This window comes from Nycticebus coucang, chromosome 3 (assembly GCF_027406575.1).
Source record: "Nycticebus coucang isolate mNycCou1 chromosome 3, mNycCou1.pri, whole genome shotgun sequence".
Taxonomy (NCBI): Eukaryota; Metazoa; Chordata; class Mammalia; order Primates; family Lorisidae; genus Nycticebus; species Nycticebus coucang.
The window spans coordinates 20,723,415-20,744,040 of NC_069782.1; the positions used below are offsets into that span (position 1 = coordinate 20,723,415).

The following is a 20,626-nucleotide window of genomic DNA, read 5'->3' on the forward strand; positions in this document are numbered from 1 at the left end:
AGATACCGACATAGCAAGAGAATCTATCACAACAACTCCGTGTCTTTGATTCCTGAAGTTCTCTCAGAATGGCTCCTTAAAAGTATGGTCACTGAAGAACCTCTGTCTGGCCATACGTTGTGTTTCCAAGAAAAGATCTCACATGGAAGATGAAAAGCCTACATTGACTCTCCGCAGGTTTTTGAACGGCACAGGAGTCATTCAAGTAAGCACTTTTGCCTTTTCCTGACAAGTTAAATACATAAAATATGATAGGGTATATCACGTAACCAAAAAGTGAAATCCAGGTTAAGGCCTACATTCAGTATTTTCGATGAGAATTTTGCTGGGCTTCATAGACTTTGACAGTTCACAGTTGTCTCAGGATGTTAAAAAGTTAGGCATTATCGTTTTAAATCATTAAATACTGCAGGGATAAAATCCTGAGAAAATCATTTTTTACGGGGTTAATGGCTATGCACGGTCTTTTTAAACTAGTGGAGATTCTACCACAAAAGACAGGCTGTTGCGATTTTCTAACTTTATATTGACAGAATTTCTTTCTTAGTGGAAGTACCTTTCCTTCTGCTATAAGGAAGTTTTTCTTCCTCCAGGGTCCTGCCCAGGAGGGAGCCAGTGGTCATTATAGAACATTGATGATGGCTCCTCAGACCTCCCCCAACAGCTCTGGTGGCTGAAATCGACTGCTATCCCCATAAAGTGACAGCTATCATGGGGGGGAAGTTCACCAAGAGATCAAGATCAAGTCTCTTGTGAAAGTTTATAACTATAATCACCTTATACTGCAAGGTGCTCTGTGGATACCCCCTGGGACAAACCGTCATCAACAAGGATGTTTTTAGAGACCCTGATCTTAAATGCAAGGCCCGATGGGAGGCCAAAGTCAAGTTTGAGGCATAAAACAGGCAAGAATAGGTGGTTCTTCCAGAAGCTGGTGTTTTAGGTGGATTGTATTTTTCAGTCATTAAAAACATTAAAAAAAAATTCTGGGCAACACCTGTGGCTCAGTGAGTAGGGCGCTGGTCCCATATACCAAGGGTGACGGGTTCAAACCTGGTCCCGGCCAAAATTGCAACAAAAAAATAGCCGGGCATTGTAGCAGGCACCTGTAGTCCCAGCTACTTGGGAGGCTGAGGCAAGAGAATCACCTAAGCCCAAGAGCTAGAGATTGCTGTAAGCTGTGATGCTACGGCACTCTACCGAGGGCGATGAAGTGAGACTCTGTCTCTAAAAAAAAAATTTCTTTTTGACTGGAAAAAAGAAACTTCCAGTGAGAGGTGACTTCTTTATACCGTTGGACCAAGGGGCAATTAACTGTAATTGTAAGGTACTTACTGGTGTTCAATTAATAGTTGAAATATAAATCAATAAGACATTTTGGGAGATCCCACAATTCTGAAGCTTCCTTCCAAACCTCTCTCACTATTTGATCAGAATAACTTAATTCTACCAGGCCGTGGGTTCTGTATGAATCCAGAGTGTAAGATAAGCCTTTTATCTGGAACTGACGGTACAAATAATAAAGTTCTCAAGAATACATTCCCAACCAGTAAAAACAGAAATTAGAACAATGGGAAGTGGTAACTCCTTAAAAATAGTGCTTTGATTCTCCAAAGGGAGTCACTGAGCCTCCCGGAACATTTTCGAGGGTCTAATTAAGAACTGTTGACTAATTACTTCCACTGGACTTCCTCCTTGAGGTCCAGAGTTACACCTGTCCTTCCTCCTCTTCCTTATAAGAACAAGCTACCCCAACCCAAGATGAAAACTCCCAGAATGAAGCCACTGTAGGTTGGGAGGCAGTTGAGTGAGACATTCTTTGCACCTTCAGGTGGTGAAAACTCAATCTCTTCTGAAGAGTTGCCAGGTCCTGCTGGACCCCAGGAGGACCAACCCAACCCATGTGTGCTATTAAGATTGACGGCGAGTGGTCCTGTTCTTCCTAGCGTGGCTTTCCCAGCTGGGAAAGAGAGTTCAGAAGACCTTCAGACACAGGAGCAACCTTGTTTCTACAGATAATTGGAAATGACTCTGAAGAATGTTTTATTTGGGGGTCTTTCAGACAGACGCACTTATGGAACGAAATCAGCTGTAGTGAAAATGAAATTATAGGACAAGGTGAAAGAACCAGAATAGTCCATGAATTGCCTTACTCCTTACTCTTCTGATGTAAACAATATGAAAATGAAATGATTTCACTAAGAAAAGTCTTCAAGGTACAGCTCCTTTAAGAATCAGTTCTGCTGGTAAATGAACAAAAATCTCTGTACTTCCTCAATGGATTTTAAATATAACAGTAACCCTCTTTTTGCCCCCACTCCCCACTATCCAAATTTAAACTAACCAAAGAATCTATGGGTATAAAATTACTGCCTGGGTGGGTGGGGGAGGGACTCATATGCAGAGGACAGTGGAGACATTAATACCCACTCTGATCTCTTCAAGAAAAATATAGATAGATTTGGAGGGGAGGAGGCTAGAATTAAAGACGTATTTGCCTCTTTGTTCCCTAAAATTTCATTCTCCCTAAAAGCAGAGTGAATCAGACTGAGTCGTCCAAGAAAAAGTAAAATGTCATCGCATGTAGCAGTCAGAATAATCTCTTTCATTGTATTAGCTCTACAACCTGTCACCTTATTTATTAGTTTTTCAGCTTTCTTGTCATTTCCAATTGGGTTTTAAAACAACAGATGCAAACTTTTCCCACTGAGTTTAGGATAATTAAAACAACATTCTGCTCTCATTTTGGAAATAATGTGTTTCATCCAATTAAATCTTAAAGGTGCTAGTCAAGTGACAGACCAGAGAAAAAGGACACTTAATACACGTAAATCATTTGCATTACAAATAAGACACTTCAGCAGGGGCTGGACGCGCTGCCTGACAGTCAGGATTAAGTTCCCATATTAATGCATGCATTTGGTGTGGTTATTTCGGGTGGAAGACTTCATCCATCAATGCCCTCTGCCTCTAAGTAAGGCCAACCTGTAAACTGATCACCACAGCCTGTCAACACTGGTTACTTAATTACATAAAGAAAATATATTTAAAAGACTTTTGATAGTTTGGTTAATATTTCAACTCTGGGTTCAATGTGTAGCATCTTTTTCAAGGTTCTTCCAAATAATGCTTCAAAACGTTGTTAAGAATTAAAAATGAAAAACCCAGTGGGTTCCCTGCAAATCTTCTTTTTTCTCTTATTTGCAAAAGTGAAAAACAAAGATTTGTTAAGCAGCAATGAAGGCAAATATGAAGGAATTAATATTTTAAAAAGCTGTTTCCATTAAAATGAAACTCAATGTACTTGGGCTAGACTTTGTGCTCTTCACTAGCTGTTTTCATGATTACTAATTCCAGTTTACTTATGTTATTAATCAGTAGCTTTAAAATACTGATTACATAATCAATATCAATATAATCTCCTTTTTTTATAAAAGGAGAAACTTTATTAAAGAAAACATTTCCTCTAAGGAATAGTATTTTTATATTTTCAGTTTATTTTTAAAATGCTATATATAATGAAACTATCTATAATAAAACTCATGATATCAATAATATTCAAAGATACTCTCTTTTATCCAGGTGTTTAATTTTCTTTCCATGTAAGAATTTAATAATGAAGTTCCAAAAACACTGAGAAAAGCAAACGTGTCTTCATCTACATATTTTAAATGTATTATAATGAAAATAATATTACATTATCAATATATTACATTTTATGGTAACATCAATAACATCATAAATTCTTTTTCAAAAGCTTGATCAAGTTTATTAACCATTTAAGAAAGCCTTCCAAGCCCCCGCTTCCTGCAAATTGCAAACATATGGTAAAAAAAAAAAAAATCTGTGATAAAACCTAAAAAAATATACTTGAAAATGTAATCTGCTGGCTAGGAGCAATTAACATCCTGAAATTACACTTCAAGGATTCCTTGCAATTGCATGATAAAATTGTATTTGCTAATTTTAGGCAATATTCCTTTATAAGCTACTTTTATCAGAAAGTTTTTCTATTCATTATACTCTTGCTGGATTTTTCCTCTGAAGGATCTTTTCCTTAAATCATAGTGATTCGATTATTTGACAGAGTCTGTTTAAGAAATTGGATATTTGTTTGAAATCAATAGCAACATCAGCACTTTAGTAAAAAGTACAACAGAAAGATTTGGGGGTGAGCCTTACCCTCTTTCTTGGTTGGTTCTGGCATGGCTACAATTAGATGTTATCCTCCTACGAGTTTTCTTCCCTCCAGGACTAGTTGATAGAAACCCCACAAGCGATCGAGAGATGGTGCAGGTCAGTGTGACAAGCAGTTGGGGAGAAACCCAGTGCCTTTATACCGCCCCTGAACATCAATCATGCTGGCACCTCCTTCCCTTCAGCACAAGGATGCAGGAACTTGACAGCTCCGGGGACCTTTCTTGCATCTGTTGTCTGCACTCTGCTCTCTCGCCTACTGGAAGGAATCTCCTGTCCATCTCATGTGGCTGATGAGAACACCTCTAACTTTCTAAATTCAGCTGCGGCCTCGTGCTTCTCTCTCTCTGTCTGACAGATGCTTGTGCTGACTCAGGAGTGCAGAAAGTCTGCTGATGACAAACAATTAAATTAAAAGTCAGTATATGCCAACATTTTCACTAAGATTGGAAAGAAAAACCTCTTTATTCAGAACGTAATTGAATGCTCCAATTAGCTTTTTGTGTTCATCAGTTTTTAATTATTGGGTTTTTAGGTTCTCCTTATTTTTTATTGCTATGTCAATATTAATCTGTCCAGCCAGATTTCTTAGTAAAATATCTGATTTTCTTCCCCCAGGAATACCAAATGATTTTACTAAGGGATTGTTAGCATTTGTCTTTTTTCAAGTAACGTCCTTTTAATAAACTGTAAGGCATTGAAAAAAAATAAAAAATAAAATGAAAAACTATGGGGCATATAAAAGAATGAGGTAATGATACGTGTGAAACATGCATGAAGCTTGAGAACATTATGCTAAGCGAAAGAAGACAGGCATAAAAGAAATAGACTGTAAAACAGTAGACCACGTAACGTGCAAATCCAAGTATATGAGAAGCCCCGGTGGACATCTGATGCCCATAGAGTCAGAAAGTTGATTGGCGCTTGACAGGGGCCGAGGGAGGTAGAATTGGGAGCGACTGTTAATGGATATGGAATTTTTTTGGTCATGATGAAAACGTTCTGGAATTAGATAGTGGTGATGCTTGTACAACTTTTTGAATATATTAAAAACCACTGGATGGTATGCTTAAAATATATATGGGGCATAAGCAAAGAAAGTTGAGTAGACCAGTAGCCATTGTTTTGATTCAAGATGGCAAATGGGTACACAAGTCTAACTACAGATACTGGTAGAATGTATCAGATTTGGTAACTTTCTCCCCTAAACTCTCCTGGAACTGATGGAGAAATATGAACTCCCAAGTAGGCTAAAGAGGCTCCTTACTTTCTTTGTTTACATGCATTAGGATCAAAATTAGTTTATATGAAAACGCAGCTATCTGCATGTCTTTACTGGTGCGTGTTTTCAGGACAATTTTGAAGAGACTTTGACTGATTTGTGCTGAATTAGCCACACTGTCTCGTCTAAATTCCCTTGTGGCTGAGGGTGCAGCTGGTCAGACTTAACTCTCCCAAACTCTGTGCCAAGTTCACTTTTCATGTCAGGGTGGAAACTTGACTTAGAACTCAGTAGCATTGCGCTTTAGCTTTGTGGAAGGGACTGGGAGGAAGGCCGGTCAAGATGGTCAGTGAACACCTTTTGTAAAGAAAAGAAAAGAAAGCCTCTTCCCAACCACTTAGTACTACTGAGCACATTGTTGGACTTTTTACAAATATCCCTTCCTCTTTAGATGCTAAACAGTTAATGTCAGTCAGAAAACAGCACATTCTGTAATACAGAAGCGGCTTGAAAGAAAGAAAATTAGCTATCTTGAGGCCTCTATGGGAATGTCAATTAATAGAATCTGAAGTCAGACTCTTGGATTCTATCTTTGGACCAATCATTAACCAACTGAGTTACTCTAAGAAAGTTAGGAGGTCTTTCTGGGCCTCGGTTTCCTCTTGTATAAAATGAAAGGCTTAAAAAAATGACCTCTGATGTTCCTTCTAGGTTTAACATTGTGATTCTGTTCAGTAAATTCCTAAAAAAAGAATCTTCTTCTTTTTTTTTTAGCATTCCCAGAACACCAAGCACCACATATGAAATGGACATAGGGCAGAGTGTCGTGTTGCAGAAGAATGTTTATAGTGATGGGCAGATTTCACACATGCCACAAAATGAAGTGCCGTGCCATCACTGGCTTCTGCAGAAACCCCACTGGGTTTTTGATACAGTGATCATTTTACTGAAGTGAACATGTGCCAGGAGATATTGCAGTCCACGGAGAAAGTATTTTATGACCTAAGGAACTTTGAGGGTAATAAAGGACTTGATTATAAAAAGGCAAAACATTATTGGAGGAACTGGAAGTAGGAAAAATTCTAGGATAAATGGTTAAGGTGAAATTTTAAATCAGGATTATAAGTAGACCTGCAGGACTGCATTGTTTTAGGAATACATAATTCCTACTTCAGATCTTAGACATTCATCTAGAAGGCTGCAGACTCTAGCTGTACTCTCAGGAAAGGAACGAAGAGAATGGTCAGCAGCACTCTTTTCCCCCCCTCTTTTATGAAATGCTTTATTGGATTTTTTCTTTTTGTATTACCAAAGATGAGGTTTGGCCAAATATATTAATAACACAAAACCACAAAATACAATTGAATCAAGAAAGAAGTATTTCTCCCTCCCATAAAGTAAGTCCAAAAGCAAATCGTTTAGTTACTATAGTGGCCCCAAGTGTCATCAGGAATTCAGATGCCTTCTTCCTGCTCTACCATCCTTCAGGTAACCCCATAGTCTGATATGGCTGCCAATATTCCAGCAATTGCATCCATATTCTGGGCAGCAGGAAAGAAGAAAAAAAAAAAACTTTCTCCATTTTAAGGAGCCTCATTTGAAGTCTGTATCCCACAGGCCAGAACTTGATTACATGGCTATACCCAGCTACGAAAGAAGCTGGGCAATAGCTTTCATTCTCAGTGACAATGGACTCAGCTAATAATTGGGGCTCCAAGGCTGGATGTGTGGCTCTTCCCTGCAATCCCAGCACCATGAGGGGTTGAGGTAGGATGATGGCTTGAAGCTAGGAATTCAAGACAAGCCTGGGCAATATAATGAGACCCTTGTCTCTATGTTAGCTGGGCATGGTGGAGCATGCCTGTAGTCCCAGTTACTCAGGAGGCTAATGCAAGAGGATTGCTTGAGGCCAAGAGTTTGAGGTTGCAATGATCTATGATCATGCTGCAGCACTGCAGACCTAAAAATAAATAAATAAATAAATGAATTCTAAAAATGGTTAATGAAAAAATAAATAAAAGTAAAAATTGGGGTTCTATTCCTGAGGAGACTGGATGTAGAGCATGGTGGAGAATGGATGTTGGACAGGCAAGTGTCACTCTCTGCCACACCTTTCAGAACAAAAGTAATAATGTTCCTGCATCTGCCGAGAGGATGGAGAAGTATAAATAACCACTAGTATCACCTTCTCCCGAAACTCATCCTCATTCTGAGGTGTGAATTTGGGCCTAATGTTATGTTCATACATACAAAGTTCTTCATCCATTTATTATAACTGGGATCATACCATTTACATTATTCTTCAACTTGCTTTTTCCATTTAACCTGTCACAGACATCCCTCCACATTAACATATGTAGACTTAACTCAAACATATTAATAGCCAAATAATTGTTTATGATACAAGTGTGCTCTGTAGCATGCCATGTTTTTTCAGTTATGTCCCTTTTAATGGGCAGGCAGGCTGTTTTCAGTGTTGACCACCATAATTAATACTGCAATCGACATCATGGTAAGATAATAGGAAATGGTGTTGATACGACTCCCTGTTAAGGTGGGAAAAGCAGGAAATAAACAAACAAGGGGTCTCATTATATTCACACAATATAGAAAAAAGGAATTCTAGAAGCAAGTCTTAAGTTTAGAAAACAAAATAATAAACATACTGGAAGAAAATTGAGCGAATTTGAATAATCCTAAGTGGAGACACTTTTTTAAAAGCAAGACAGGCAGCGCCCATGGCTTAGTGTGTAGGGTCCCGTCCATATACACCGAGGCTGGTCAGCCTGGGTCAGCTAAGGCAACGATGACAATTGCAACAACAATAAAGAAAAAAAAAACAGCCGGGCATTGTGGGGGGCACCTTTGGTCCCAGCTACCTGGGAGGCTGAGGCTGGAGGATCACTTGAGCTCAGGAGTTTGGGGTTGCTGTGAGCTGTGATGCCATGGCAATAGCTTGAGACTCTGTCTCAAAAAAAAAAAGAAAAAAGAAAAGGAAGTAAGACAGAAAGTTCAGAAGCCATAAGGAATGGGTGACAGGTTCGAATAAATAACACCTCAAAAATGCTTTTAGAGCAAAAGACATCATAAAATCACAAAATAAAAAAAGAAAGGACAAAACGTTTGAAAAACATATATAGATAGAGTTCATACCACTATAAAAAATAGAGAAAAGAGGGCAGCACCTGTGGCTCAAGGAGTAGGGCGCCAGTCCCATATGCCAGAGGTGGCAGGTTCAAACCCAGCCCCAGCCAAAAAAAAAACCACACACACAAAAAAATTTGCTTTGGGCGGTGCCTGTGGCTCAAAGGAGTAGGGCACGGGCCCCATATGCCAGAGGTGGTGGGTTCAAACCCAGCCCTGGCCAAAAACTGCAAAAAAACCCAAACAAACAAAAAAACAAAAATAGAGAAAAGGATTAGAAGAGAAATTCATAGAAGAAATGGAAATCACCAATAAACACGAAATATTGCTTAACCTTTTGGGAAAATGGAACCAAATAATCAGTAATCATTTTTCATTCTTTAAGTAGACAACTTTAGTTTTTTTATTGATAATATTCAGGTTGTAAGAAAATAGGCTGTCTTAAACATTGCTGAAAAAATAGTCTAGCACAAATCTTTTAAGATTTAAACTATGCATGTGTATCAACAAGCTCACTTTTAAGAATCTGTCCAACTAATTTAAAAATATCCATCCACAAGATTATAATCCTTTTTCATTCCTACTAAATATTTTTATTTTCTCTCTGTCCATTAATAAGTTTTTCCAGGGTATAACTATTTTTTTTTTTTGAGACAAAGTCTTACTATGTTACCCTCAGTAGAGCGCTGTGGTGTCACAGCTCACAGCAACCTAACACTCTTGGGCTGAAGCAATTCTCTTGCCTCAGCCTCCCAAGTACCTGGGACTACAGGCACCCACCACAACACCTGGCTATTTTTTTGGTTGCAGTTGTTTAGCAGGCCGGGGCTGGGTTTGAACCTGCCACCCTCGGGTGTTTGTGGCTGATGCTGTAACCAGTGTGCTATGGGCGCTGAGTCAGGTATAACTGTTTTTATTGGTGCTTTGAAATAACTAGTTTATGGTTTAAATGTGTTTCCTCTTCCTAATTTCTTTTGGTCAAGTTTATTGTTGTTTTTCTTGTTTTTCTATAATGAAGATTTTTTAGACCTTATTTTCAGCCTATAGCTTTAGCTGTTATTACATAGATCTTGATTTAATATACTCACATTTTATTAATTTTTAGACAATCTGCAATTTGGTTTTACTTTTCTCATTGATCCAGGAATTATTTAAAAGGGTACTTCTTGGCTTGGTGCCTGTGTCTCAAGTGGCTAAGGCACCAGCCACATACGCCTGAGCTGGTGGGTTCAAATCCAGCCTGGCCCACCAACAACAATGATGGCTGCAATCAAAAAATAGCTGGGCGTTGTGGAGGGTGCCTTGTAATAATCAGCAAAAAGATCCCTGAAGGCCCCTACCTGTCTCAGCCTGAGTCTCCGCATGTCTCACCCTCCCCCCCACCGTTAATTCCATGAACAGGTTTCAGAATAGAACAAGGAAGTTCCCTAAGATCCCAAAGACTCCTAGCCACAGTAAAACAATGGTGAAAACTTACTCAAGCAGAATTTCCCAAGCTACTGAGTCTCCCAAGAGCTGTCCCAGTGCCAATTGCCACAATGAAACCCCCTGAGCCAACTCACTATAACCCTGCCACGTTGTAGCCCCCCTTGACTGTAACCCCGTCCCTGAGCTAACTGGCTACATTCTGCTTCTGTGTTTGCCAGCTTGCCTGCCAACACAGCACAAAAATGGTATAAAAATCAGCCTGCTCCTCATTTCAGGGCCGTTTGCCCTTCGGGGCAGCAGCCTGCCTGGGCAGGTGTAATAAATCACCACCTGATTTATACCTAAAGTGGGGTCCGAGTCGTTCTTCAGGTGGCAATGAGTACAACAGCCTGTAGTCCCAGCTACTTGGGAGGCTGAGGCAAGAGAATCGCTTAAGCCCAGGAGTTGGAGGTTGCTGTGAGCTGTGATGCCATGGCACTCTACCCAGGGCAACAGCTTGAGGCTCTGTCTCAAAAAAAAAAGGGGTGGGGGTACTTCTTTGTTTCTAAGGAATTAAGATTTTCTAGTCATTGTTTTCTTTTTTAAATTAGTTTCTTATTGGGGTGAAATTCATGTGATGTGGCACGGTGCAGTGACTCACGCCTATAATCCTAGCCCTCTGGGAGGCCAAGGAGGTGGATTGACTGAACTCAGGAGTTCTCAGACCAACCTGAGCAACAGCAAGACCCTGTCTCTCAAAAATAGCCAGGCGTAAAATGTGGAAACAGCCTAAATGCCCACCAACCCAGGAATGGATTAACAAGCTGTGGTATATGTACACTATGGAATACTCTTCAGCCATTAAAAAAATGGAGACTTTACATCCTTTTTATTAACCTGGATGGAAGTGGAACACATTATTCTTAGTAAAGCATCACAAGAATGGAGAAGCATGAATCCTATGTACTCCATTTTGATATGAGGACAATTAATGACATGGTGGGGGTGGGGGAAGGGGAGAGCAGAGAGGGAAAGAAGGAGGGAGGGGTGGGGAAGGGAAGAGCAGAGAGAGGGAAGGAGCAAGGGGATGGGGTCTTGGTGTGTGCCACACCTTTTGGGGGCAAGGCACGATTGTAAGAGGGTCTTTACCTAACAAAAGCAATCAGTGTAACCTGAAAAAAAAATAGCCAGGTATTGTGGTGGTTGTCTGTAGTTCTAGCTACTTGGGAGGCTGAGACAAGAGAATCTCTTGAGCCCAAGAATTTGAGATGGTTGTGAGCTATGACATCATGGCACTCTACCAAGGGCAACAAAGTAAGACTTGAGCTAAAAAAAAATTCATAGCAAGAGAATCGCTTAAGCCCAGGAGTTGGAGGCTGCTGTGACCTGTGCAATGCCATGACACTCTACCAAGGACGATAAAGTGAGACTCTGTTTCTACAAAAAAAAAAAATTATATAATGAGAAATTAACCATTTTAAAGGGAAAAATTTAGTGGCATTTAGTATATGCAGAATGTTGTGTAATAACCACCTGTATCTAGTTTTAAAACATTTTCATTGTCCCAAAAAGAAACCCAGTACTAAGTGGTTATTGCCCATTCACTGCTCCCCTCACAGCCCTTGGTGACTACCAATATTCTGGATGTGTCATATAAATGCAATCATGAAATCCATGACCCTTTGTGTATGGCTTTCCCCCTTAAAATGTTTTTGTGGTTCATTCGCAATGTGGTATGTATCCATATGTTATTCCTTTTTGTGGCTGTATAATAGGGCATTACATTGATATACCACAATTTATTTAGCCATTTACAATTGGTGGACATTTGGGTTGTTTCTACTTTTTTTATAAATAGTGCTCCTATGAACATGGGTGTATGTGTATTTGTTTGAGTATCTGGTTGTAATTCTTTCGGATATATACATTGGAGTGGAATTGCTGGGTCATATGGCAATTCTATATTTAACTTTTTGGAGAACTGCCAAACTGTTTTTCATAGCAGCTGCATCATTTATGTTCCTACCAGGAATGAATGAAGGTTCTAATTTCTCCACCCCCTTCCCTAACACTTATTTTCCTTTTTTGTTTTTGTTATAACTATCTTAGAGGTGGTTGGATCTCATTACCATTTTGATTCACTAGTAATGATGCTGAACATCTTTTCATGGCTTTTTGGCCATTTGTGTATTTTCTTAGGAATTATATATAATGTATATAATGTTGAATAGCAGCTGTGAAAGTGGGCATGTTGTCATTTCCTTGAATTTAAGGGAAAATCTTTCTGTCCTTCACCATTGAATGTAATGTTTTGTTGGGAGTTTTTCATAAACGCCATTTACCATGTTGAGGAAGGTTCCTTTCTAGTCCTACTTTTCTGAGAGATTCTTTTTACCTAATCATAAAAGGGTGTTGTATTTTGTCAGATGTGTTTTCTGCTACAATTGAGATGATCGTGTAGGGTTTTTGCCTTCATTATATTAATATGGTGTTACATTGCTTGATTTTCTACATCGATCTACTTTTGTGTTCCTAGTATAAATCCTACTTGGTCATGGGATATAATCCTTTCAATATGCTATTGGATTCAATTTGCTAGTATTTTGTTTAGGTTTTTGCATCTATATTCATTAGGCATATTTCTCTGTATAGCTTTCTTTGCTTGTAGTCTCTTTGTTTGGCTTTCATATCAGGGTAATACTGACTTCATGAAACTAGTTAGGAAGTGTTCCATCCTCTTCTATTTTTTTTTTTGGAAGAATTTGAAAAGGATTGGAGTTGATTTTTCTTTCTCTCTCTCTTTTATTTTTATTTTTTTATTGTTTGAGGATTCATTGAGGGTACAAAGAACCAGGTTACACTGATTGAATTTGTTGAGTAAATTCCCTCTTATAATTGTGTCCTGCCCCCAAGAGATGTGCCACCCACTGTAACCCCTCGTCCCTCCCTCCTTCCCTCTTTCTGCTCTCCTATTCCCTTACCCTCCACTATGTACTAGGTCATCAATTGTTCTCATATCATAATTGAGTACATAGGATTCTTGCTTCTCCATTCTTGTGATGCTTTACTAAGAAGAACATGTTCCACATCCATCCAGGTTAATACAAAAGACGTAAAGTCTCCATCTTTTTTAGTGGCTGAATAGTATTCCATGTTGTACATATATCACAGCTTGTTAATCCATTCCTGGATTGGTGGGCATTTAGGTTGTTTTCACAATTTGGCAATTGTAAATTGAGCTGCAGTAAACAGTCTAGTGCAAATGTCCTTATGACAAAATGATTTTTTTTCTTCTGGGTAGATACCTAGAATTGGGATTGCAGGATCAAATGGGAAGTCTAGTTTGAGTTTTTTGAGAATTCTCCATACTTCCTTCCAAAAAGGTTGTATTTCCAAAAAGTTTACAGTCCCACCAGCAGTGTAAAGTGTTCCCTTCTCTGCACATCCACACCATCAGCTGCAGCTTTGAGATTTTCTGATGTGGACCATTCTCACTGGGGTTAGGTGATATCTTAGGGTGGTTTTGATTTGCATTTGTATGATAACTAGGGATGAGGAGCATTTTTTCATAAGTTTGTAGCCATTCATCTGTCTTCTTAGAGAAGGGTCTATTCATTTCTCTTGCCCAGAGATATAAGGGGTTGTTGGTTCTTTTTTTTTTTTTTTTTTTTTTTGCAGTTTTTGGCCGGGGCTGGGTTTGAACTCGCCACCTCTGGCATATGGGGCCAGCACCCTACCCCTTTGAGCCACAGGCACCACCCTGGTTCTTTTTTTGTTGTTGTTGATTAATTTGAGTTCTCTGTAGCTCCTAGTTATCAAGCTTTTGTCCATTCATAATATGCAAAAAAATTTTCCCATTCTGATGGCTATTTGCTTTGCTTGTCTCCTTATCTGTACAGTTGATTTTTCTTTAAATGTTTAGTAGAATTCACCAGTGAAGCCATCTGGTTCTTTCTTTGTTGGAAAGTTTTTGATTATTGATTCAGTCTCTTTACTTGTTACAGGTCTGTTCAAACTTCTCTATTTCTTCTTGAGTCTTTTTGGCAATTTAGATATTTCTGGGAATTTGTATATTTCATCTAGGGTAAACAGTTTGTTATATAGTTGTTCACAGTACTCTCTTACAGTTCTTTTTATTTCCGTAAGGTCAGTAACAGTCCCACTTACATTTCTGATTTTAGTTCTTTGTATCTTCTCTCCTTTATTCTTTGTCAATTTAGTTAAAGGTTTGTCAGTTTTGTTGATCTTTTCAAAGAATCTACATTTGGCTTTGTTGACTCCTTTGTTTTTCTACTTTATGTTAATTTATTCCTAATCTTTATCATTTATTTCTTTCTACTAGCTTTGTATCTGTTTTGCTGTTCTTCTAATTCTATAAGATATAAACTTAGCTTAGTAATTTGAAATGCTTCTCATTTTTTAATGCAGATGTTTATTTCTATGCATTTCAACCTTAGCACTGCTTTTACTGCATCTCATAAATTTTGGGATTTGTATCTTTGCTTTCATTCCTTTCGTAATATTGCCTGATTTCCCTTGAGATTCTTTTCTTTTTCTCTCTTTTTTAAAAAATTTATTTATTGGGCGGCACCTGTGGCTCAAGGAGTGGAGTGCCGGTCCCATATGCCGGAGGTGGCGGGTTCAGACCTAGCCCTGGCCAAAAAAAAAAAAAAAAATTTATTTATTGGGCAGCACCTGTGGCTCAGTGAGTAGGGCACCGGCCCCATATGCCGAGGGTGGCGGGTTCAAACCCAGCCCCGGCCAAACTGCAACAAAAAAATAGCCGGGCGTTGTTGCGGGCGCCTGTAGTCCCAGCTGCTCGGGAGGCTGAGGCAAGAGAATCGCGTAAGCCCAAGAGTTAGAGGTTGCTGTGAGCCGTGTGACGCCACAGCACTCTACCCGAGGGCGGTACAGTGAGACTCTGTCTCTACAAAAAAAAAAAGAAAGAAAAAAATTATTTATTATTAAATCATAGCTGTGTACATTAATGTGATCATGGGGTACCATACACTGGTTTTATAGACCATTTGACGTATTTTCATCACACTGGTTAACATAGCCTTCCTGGCATTTTCTTAGTTATTGTGTTAAGACACTTATATTCTACATTTACTAAGTTTCACATGTACAGTGTAAGATGCACCATAGGTGTAATCCCACCAATCACCCTCCCTCTGCCCACCTCCCTCCTCTCCTTCTCCCCTTTCCCCCTATTCTTGGATTATAACTGGGTTATAGCTTTCATGTGAAAGCCGTACATTAGTTTCATAGTAGGGCTGAGTACATTGGATACTTTTTATTCCATTCTTGAGATACTTTACTAAGAAGAATATGTTCCAGCTACATTCATGTAAACACGAAAGAGGTGAAGTCTTCACCTTTCTTTAAGGCTGCATAATATTCCACGGTGTACATATACCACAATTTATTAATCCATTCGTGGATCAGTGGGCACTTGGGCTTCTTCCATGACTTAGCAATTATGAATTGGGCTGCAATAAACATTCTGGTACAAATATCTTTGTTATAATGTGATTTTTTGTCTTCTGGGTATATACCTAGTAGAGGAATTGTAGGATGGAGTGGTAGGTCTATTTTTAGATCTCTAAGTGTTCTCCAAACATCTTTCCAAAAGGAACATATTAGTTTGCATTCCCACCAACAGTGTAAAAGTGTTCCCTTTTCTCCACATCCATGCCAACATCTCTGGTCTTGGGATTTTGTGATATGGGCTAATCTTCCTAGAGTTAGATGATATCTCGAAGTAGTTTTGATTTGCATTTCTCTGATTAAGGATGATAAGCATTTTTCATCCTTAATGTCTATAGGCTGTGTGCCTGTCTTCTTTTTTGTTTTATTTATTTTTTATTTTATTTTATTTATTTTTTTATTAAATCATAACTGTATACATTGATATGATCATGGGGCATCATACACTCGCTTCATAGACCATTTGACACATTTTCATCACAATGGTTAACATAGCCTTCCTGGCATTATCTCAGTTACTGTGCCAAAACATTTACATTCTACATTTACCAAGTTTCACAAATACCCCTGTAAGATGCACCACAGGTATGATCCCACCTATCCCCCTCCCTCTACCCACCACCCCCCTCCCTCCCCTCCCTTTCCCACTTCCCCCTATTGTTAGGTTGTAACTGGGTTATAGCTTTCATGTGAGAGCCCCAAATTAGTTTCATAGTAGGGCTGAGTACATTGGGTACTTTTTCTTCCATTCTTGAGATACTTTACTAAGAAGAATATGTTCCAGCTCCATCCATGTAAACATGAAAGAGGTAAAGTCTCCATCTTTCTTTAAGGCTGCATAATATTCCATGGTGTACATATACCACAATTTATTAATCCATTAGTGGATCCATGGGCACTTGGGCTTTTTCCATGACTTAGCAATTATGAATTGGGCTGCAATAAACATTCTGGTACAAATATCTTTGTTATGTTGTGATTTTTGGTCTTCTGGGTATATGCCCAGCAGAGGGATTACAGGATTGAATGGCAGATCTATTTTTAGATCTCTGAGTGTTCTCCATATCTCTTTCCAAAAGGAATGTATTAATTTGCATTCCCACCAGCAGTGCAGAAGTGTTCCCTTTTCTCCACATCCACGCCAACATCTTCGGTCTTGAGATTTTGTGATATAGGCTAGTCTCACTGGAGTTAGATGATATCTCAAAGTAGTTTTGATTTGCATTTCTCTGATGATTAAAGATGATGAGCATTTTTTCATATATCTGAAGGCCGTGCGCCTGTCTTCTTCAGAGAAGTTTCTCTTCAAGTCCCTTGCCCAGCCTGAGATGGGATCACTTGTTCTTTTCTTGCTAATACTTTTGAGTTCTCTGTGGATTCTTTGTTGGAGACATAACTGAGATTCTTTTCTCAACCCATTGGTTGTCTAAGAGTTTGTGACACATTTGTGACTTTTCTGGTTTTCCTCGCGTAAGGATTTATTGATTTCTAGCTTCATTTCATTATAGTGAAAAAAGACATGTGTGATTTAAATTTTTAAAAATTTATTGAGACTTGTTTCTGACCTGACATATGTGTCGGAAGCCATATAAGGTACAGCTCGGCCTTACTTCCTCTTCAAGTAAAAAACAGTTTTACCTTTTTCTGGTAACTTTACCCAGCAACTAGCCAACCAATCACCTTATGCCCCATCTTACTTACTCTAGCCAATTCCCAGTTAACAACTCCTCTGAACCTCCCAACAAGACACACCCACCTTCCCCGTAATGCTTATAAGGCACAAGTTTTTTCAATAAAGTTGGAGACTTGATCAGAAAACTGTCTTGTCTCCCTTTCTCGCGCCCCTTGTTTGTTTTTCTCCTTTAGGTGGTTCCTGCGCCCCCCGTTGCTGTCCCGTGGTTCGGGACATCCTGGCACCCAACGTGGGATGATCGGGACCCCCTGGAGGAGAACGCTTGCCTATGGAAGCCCCGGCCGGGCACCTTTTGGAGCTGCAGCGAGGACCTGCATGCACTCCCCATTCAGATCACCTCGGTTCACCCACCGTGAGATGGATCAGAAGAGAAGGTAGGCAAACGATAACTTACAAGATTTCAAACATTTCACCCCTTTGTCTTGGCTGTTATTATTGGCTCTCCCGGATCTAATCCACTTATCAACACTCACATCGCCAAAGCAGGGAAGGATGAGAGGTACCCGTTTCGGCAGTGAGAACTCCAAAACACTTGGACTAGTTTTTCTGCCTAACACTCTCTAACAAACTCTGAGCTCGCTACGTCTTATACGGTCGTCCACCTCAAGGGCACCCCCAGGGACGCTGCCTCCCAAAGGCTAAGCCTGAGGGCGGTAGGCAGCTGTCCTGCCTGAGAGGGTCCGAGCAGGCGGATTATGCCTGCCGACCTATGACACGCGAGCAGAGATCGTAAGGCACAGAGAGAGTGGTCACAGAGAAACTTAAGTTCCGAGTCAACTGGAGACTTGCGTGAACCGAGATCCTGAGAGAGCCATCCAGCCAACATAATGGGGAATTCGCTTAGTGCACATGAAATGTTCCTTGACTGACTCAAAGGATCACTCAGAGTGTGAGGAATAAGGGTTAAAAGAAAGAACCTTAAAGAAATTTTTAATTTTATTCATAACACCTGCCCCTGGTTCCCTTTAGAGGGAACAATCAGCCAAAAATGCTGGGAACGAGTAGGAGATGCCTTGCAGGACTTTTACCACACCTTTGGTCCTGACAAAGTCCCAATTACAGCCTTTTCCTACTGGAATTTAATTCATGACATGTTAAAAGTTCATTCACTAGATCCTGACATTCGAGATGTCATCAAAGTAGGAGAAGAAGTCCTTAAAGAGGCTTCTCGCCCTCCTTCCACCTGCCCCTCTGTCACGGTAGAAATTCCTGACAACCCCCCAGTTTCCCCTAAACCCCCGAACAGCCCCGACAACGCTCTCAAAACTCCAAATGTTACCAACCCTTTCCTTCAAAAACCTTCATCTCCCAAAGTCTACCCATCGCTCATTTCTAATAATCAAATACATCATTTAAACCCTGAGGAAGAAGAATCCCTAGAAAATCAGGCTGTCCATTACCATGATAACCCCTGGGGCCTTACAGCCCCTGTCATCAATAAACCCCCCCACCCCCATAACCCACACTCGTACAACCTCAACACCTCAGTTATTCCAAAACCTCCCTCTATACCCAATAATCTCCCACTTGACCCCATCTGACTAGCAAAAACAACACTCACTCAAGAAGTCTCCTCCCTCAAAGAAATATTACAAACCAAGCGTGAGCACCTTCACCTTATTAAAGAAATTCAGGCCCTTGAAACTGAACTTTTTAAACTAAACCCCAACCTCACCGCCAATAATCCATCTCCCTCACCACCACAAAAAATAGGGAGAACAAAAAGGGCCAGAGACAACCCCCCTGTTCTGACATTCCCAGTCACCGTAGCCAAAATTCTAACCCTGCCATAATATTCTTTACCTTATTAAACACTACCCTAGGTGGCATGGGGCCCCCAATTACCACAGAACAACTACTCCAAAAACTATATGGGGCACCTTGTGACTGTAAGGGCGGAACAACTACAATAATACCCACCTCCCATACTAGCCAAGTTGATTGCAGTGGCAAAACCGCCTATTTAACTTTCACGTCACAGATAGGAGGAGGACATAAGCAAAACTGGCAGTGTGTTAATGCACCCAAAATAATACTCCCAGTTCAAAATGAACCAGGACCTTGTCCCACGGAGTGTGAAATAACCAATCAAATGCACTCTATGTGCTACAATAGTGTCCAGCAGTGCACCCACGCAAATGGCAACACATATCTAACAGCCATTTTACAAAGAACTTATTCTGGCTCCTTTGGAGGTGAGCTTGATTCTACTCATAACCTGGGACACTCCAAATATGCCCAAGCCTCCTGCTTAGGCACTATTGGCAAAAATGTTTGCTGGCCACTAAAACCACCAATTCACACATCTGATGGCGGTGGGCCATCAGATACGATAAGAGAAGATGCAGTTCAAAAACAAATTGAAAAAATAATTAAAGAAAAATATACTCCCCTACAATACCACCCCTTAGCTTTACCTAAATCTCGAGACATAGATCTCGACATCCAAACCTCTGATATTTTAGAAGCCACTTTCAAAGCTTTAAATAATTCCAACTCAACCCTCGCGGAAAACTGCTGGCTATGTCTAACTCTTGGCACACCTATGCCCCTAGCCCTACTAACAAACACCTCCACTTCACATCTAAACAACTCACATCTAAACTGTAGCAACAGTCTACCTTTTAGAGTCCAACCTATAGAATTTACACAAACCCCTTGTATATACAAACCTCCCCAGAACAATGATTATGATGTAGACTTAGGAAGCATCACCTTCACAAACTGCTCCTCCATTTCTAACAACACCTCACACCGGTGCCCCCCTCCCGGACATGTTTTTGTATGCGGAGGAAATTTGGCCTACACGGCCCTACCAGGTAACTGGACAGACTATTGCGTAACCGCCCAACTACTCCCTGATATCTCTATTATACTAGGAGATCAACCTGTTCCTCTCCCCAGTCTTGATTATATAGCTGGACATCCACGCTCTAAAACAGCTATTCAACTTATCCCACTAACAGCAGGACTAGGCATCACTACAGCAGTAGCCACAGGAGTTACCGGAACAGGAATATCTATACATTCCTACCGCAAACTGTCTCATCAACTAATAGAGGATGTCTCAGCTCTTTCTGAAACAATTCACGATCTTCAAGATCAAATAGACTCCCTAGCAGAAGTAGTCCTACAAAACCGTAGAGGCTTAGATCTCCTCACGGAAGAGCAGGGAGGTATCTGTTTGGCTTTACAGGAAAAATGCTGTTTCTATGCCAAGTCAGGCATTGTTCGAGACAAGATAAAAAACCTGCAAGACCAGCTCGAAGAAAGAAGAAAGGAACTTCACGATAACCCCCTTTGGTCAGGACTCAATGGACTTCTTCCTTATCTCCTCCCAGTCCTAGGCCCCCTATTAGGTTTTCTATTAGTCCTTTCCTTCGGCCCCTGGCTATTCAAAAAGGTCACCACTTTCATTAAACAACAAATAGACTCTGCCCTAATAAAACCAATTCAAATTCACTACCATCGCC

General features: G+C 40.1%; 1 protein-coding gene across 6 annotated transcripts in view; it reads right to left on the reverse strand.

The window, feature by feature from the left end:
- The window catches only part of MYBPC1 (myosin binding protein C1), an 87,626-nt gene extending 83,221 nt beyond the window's left edge, over nt 1–4,405 (reverse strand). For 2 of the 6 annotated variants that reach the window (XM_053582977.1, XM_053582974.1), the window contains exon 1: nt 4,183–4,405. In XM_053582977.1, coding sequence (XP_053438952.1) covers nt 4,183–4,207 — 25 coding nt within the window. In that variant the 5' untranslated portion in view covers nt 4,208–4,405. The remainder of the gene's footprint in view (nt 1–4,182) is intronic. The other 4 variants (XM_053582976.1, XM_053582975.1, XM_053582978.1 and 1 more) reach the window with 4 other exon arrangements.
- Nucleotides 4,406–20,626: the final 16,221 nt, after the last annotated feature.